This window comes from Limulus polyphemus, unplaced genomic scaffold, assembly GCF_000517525.1.
Source record: "Limulus polyphemus unplaced genomic scaffold, Limulus_polyphemus-2.1.2 Scaffold8646, whole genome shotgun sequence".
NCBI classification, from domain to species: Eukaryota; Metazoa; Arthropoda; class Merostomata; order Xiphosura; family Limulidae; genus Limulus; species Limulus polyphemus.
Window position 1 is genome coordinate 1 of NW_013674256.1, and position 1,683 is coordinate 1,683.

General features: G+C 32.3%; 1 protein-coding gene across 1 annotated transcript in view; it reads right to left on the bottom strand.

The window, feature by feature from the left end:
• Positions 1–546: 546 nt before the first annotated feature.
• The window catches only part of LOC106475479 (core histone macro-H2A.1-like), a gene marked incomplete at its 3' end in the record, with an annotated part of 29,231 nt that continues 28,094 nt past the window's right edge, over positions 547–1,683 (bottom strand). The window contains exon 7 of the mRNA XM_013936160.1: positions 547–721. Within this exon, the coding sequence (XP_013791614.1) occupies positions 547–721 (175 nt within the window). The remainder of the gene's footprint in view (positions 722–1,683) is intronic.

Consider the following 1,683-nt stretch of genomic DNA (forward strand, 5'->3'; position numbering starts at 1 on the left):
TTTAATTTATCCAAACAGTTGTGTCACTAGGAACTTCACAAAATAACAAATGTTTTTTAATTTATCCAAACAGTTGTGTCACCAGGAACTTCACAAAACAACTGATGTTTTTTAATTTATCCAAACAGTTGTGTCACCAGGAACTTCACAAAACAACTGATGTTTTTTAATTTATCCAAACAGTTGTGTCACCAGGAACTTCACAAAATAACAAATGTTTTTTAATTTATCCAAACAGTTGTGTCACTAGGAACTTCACAAAACAACTGATGTTTTTTAGTTTATCCAAACAGTTGTGTCACTAGGAACTTCACAAAACAACTGATGTTTTTTAGTTTATCCAAACAGTTGTGTCACTAGGAACTTCACAAAACAACAAATGTTTTTTAATTTATCCAAACAGTTGTGTCACCAGGAACTTCACAAAACAACTGATGTTTCTTAATTTATCCAAACAGTTGTGTCACTAGGAACTTCACAAAACAACAAATGTTTTTTAATTTATCCAAACAGTTGTGTCACCAGGAACTTCACAAAACAACTTACTTGGAACTCCCAACTGAAGGGACTGCAAGGGACTTAATATTCTTTTCATCAGCCAGAGCTAAGCAGTTTTTGATGGACTTTTCTAAAAGTTCACTGGAGTTTTGGCCACCATAAAGAGGCATGTTGCAATGAATTACATGTTTGGCACTAAAATTATGTCCTGGACCAATGACAGCTATAAGAAACAGGAGATACTTAACTCATACAGTCTTCACAACTTCACTAAAAACAGAATATTATGAAAAATAACAAAATAATTATACACATCATAAAAGGTGTGCACACTGTATGTTCATACAGGTAAATTTTTGTGGCAAAATGAGTAAACTTACTTCTGTGTTTAAATGTGATTTTCTACCATGTCATGCATAAGACTTAGTCCTACTGATTTGATTTTAGATTTTCAATGTGAGGTGGGTTAAAGAAAATGCTGAACAATAAGAATATTCACTAGAAAATAGTAACAGATTTATCTCAAATTAATATTCTAAATGTACGTGTACAAATAGTTTTATAGTGCTTGACTATCGATGAACACAAAAGTTTATATAGTAAAGCAAATCCAATTTTAAAGTTACGTAAAACAGTGTTTCTCAACCAGTGGGACGTGAAGTTTAGAAAATAATTATTCAGAATTCCGAAAAAAGGCTGTTGCCTCGCTATGTCTTTTATTAATGTTCATGAAAATTTCGATGTAAATGTAGAAATACACCTCATGGAAAATGTGGGGTTTTGTTTTATCATGGTGGGACCAGGTATTTTTTTGAGAAAATGGTTGGTGGGACATGAGATGAAAAAGGTTGAGAAATACTGACATAAAACGTTTTTACATTCTGAAGATTGGCCAGTGATCATTAAATATCAGAAAAATATCAGTAACCATTTCCCAAGGTAATATTCCTTTTCACTTCCTGAAAGAGTTACCATTTCCCAAAGTAATATTCCTTTTCAGTTCCTGAAAGAATTACCATTTCCCAAGGTAATATTCCCTTTCACTTCCTGAAAGATTTACCATTTCCCAAAGTAATATTCCTTTTCAGTTCCTGAAAGAGTTACCATTTCCCAAAGTAATATTCCTTTTCAGTTCCTGAAAGAGTTACCATTTCCCAAAGTAATATTCCTTTTCAGTTCCTAAAA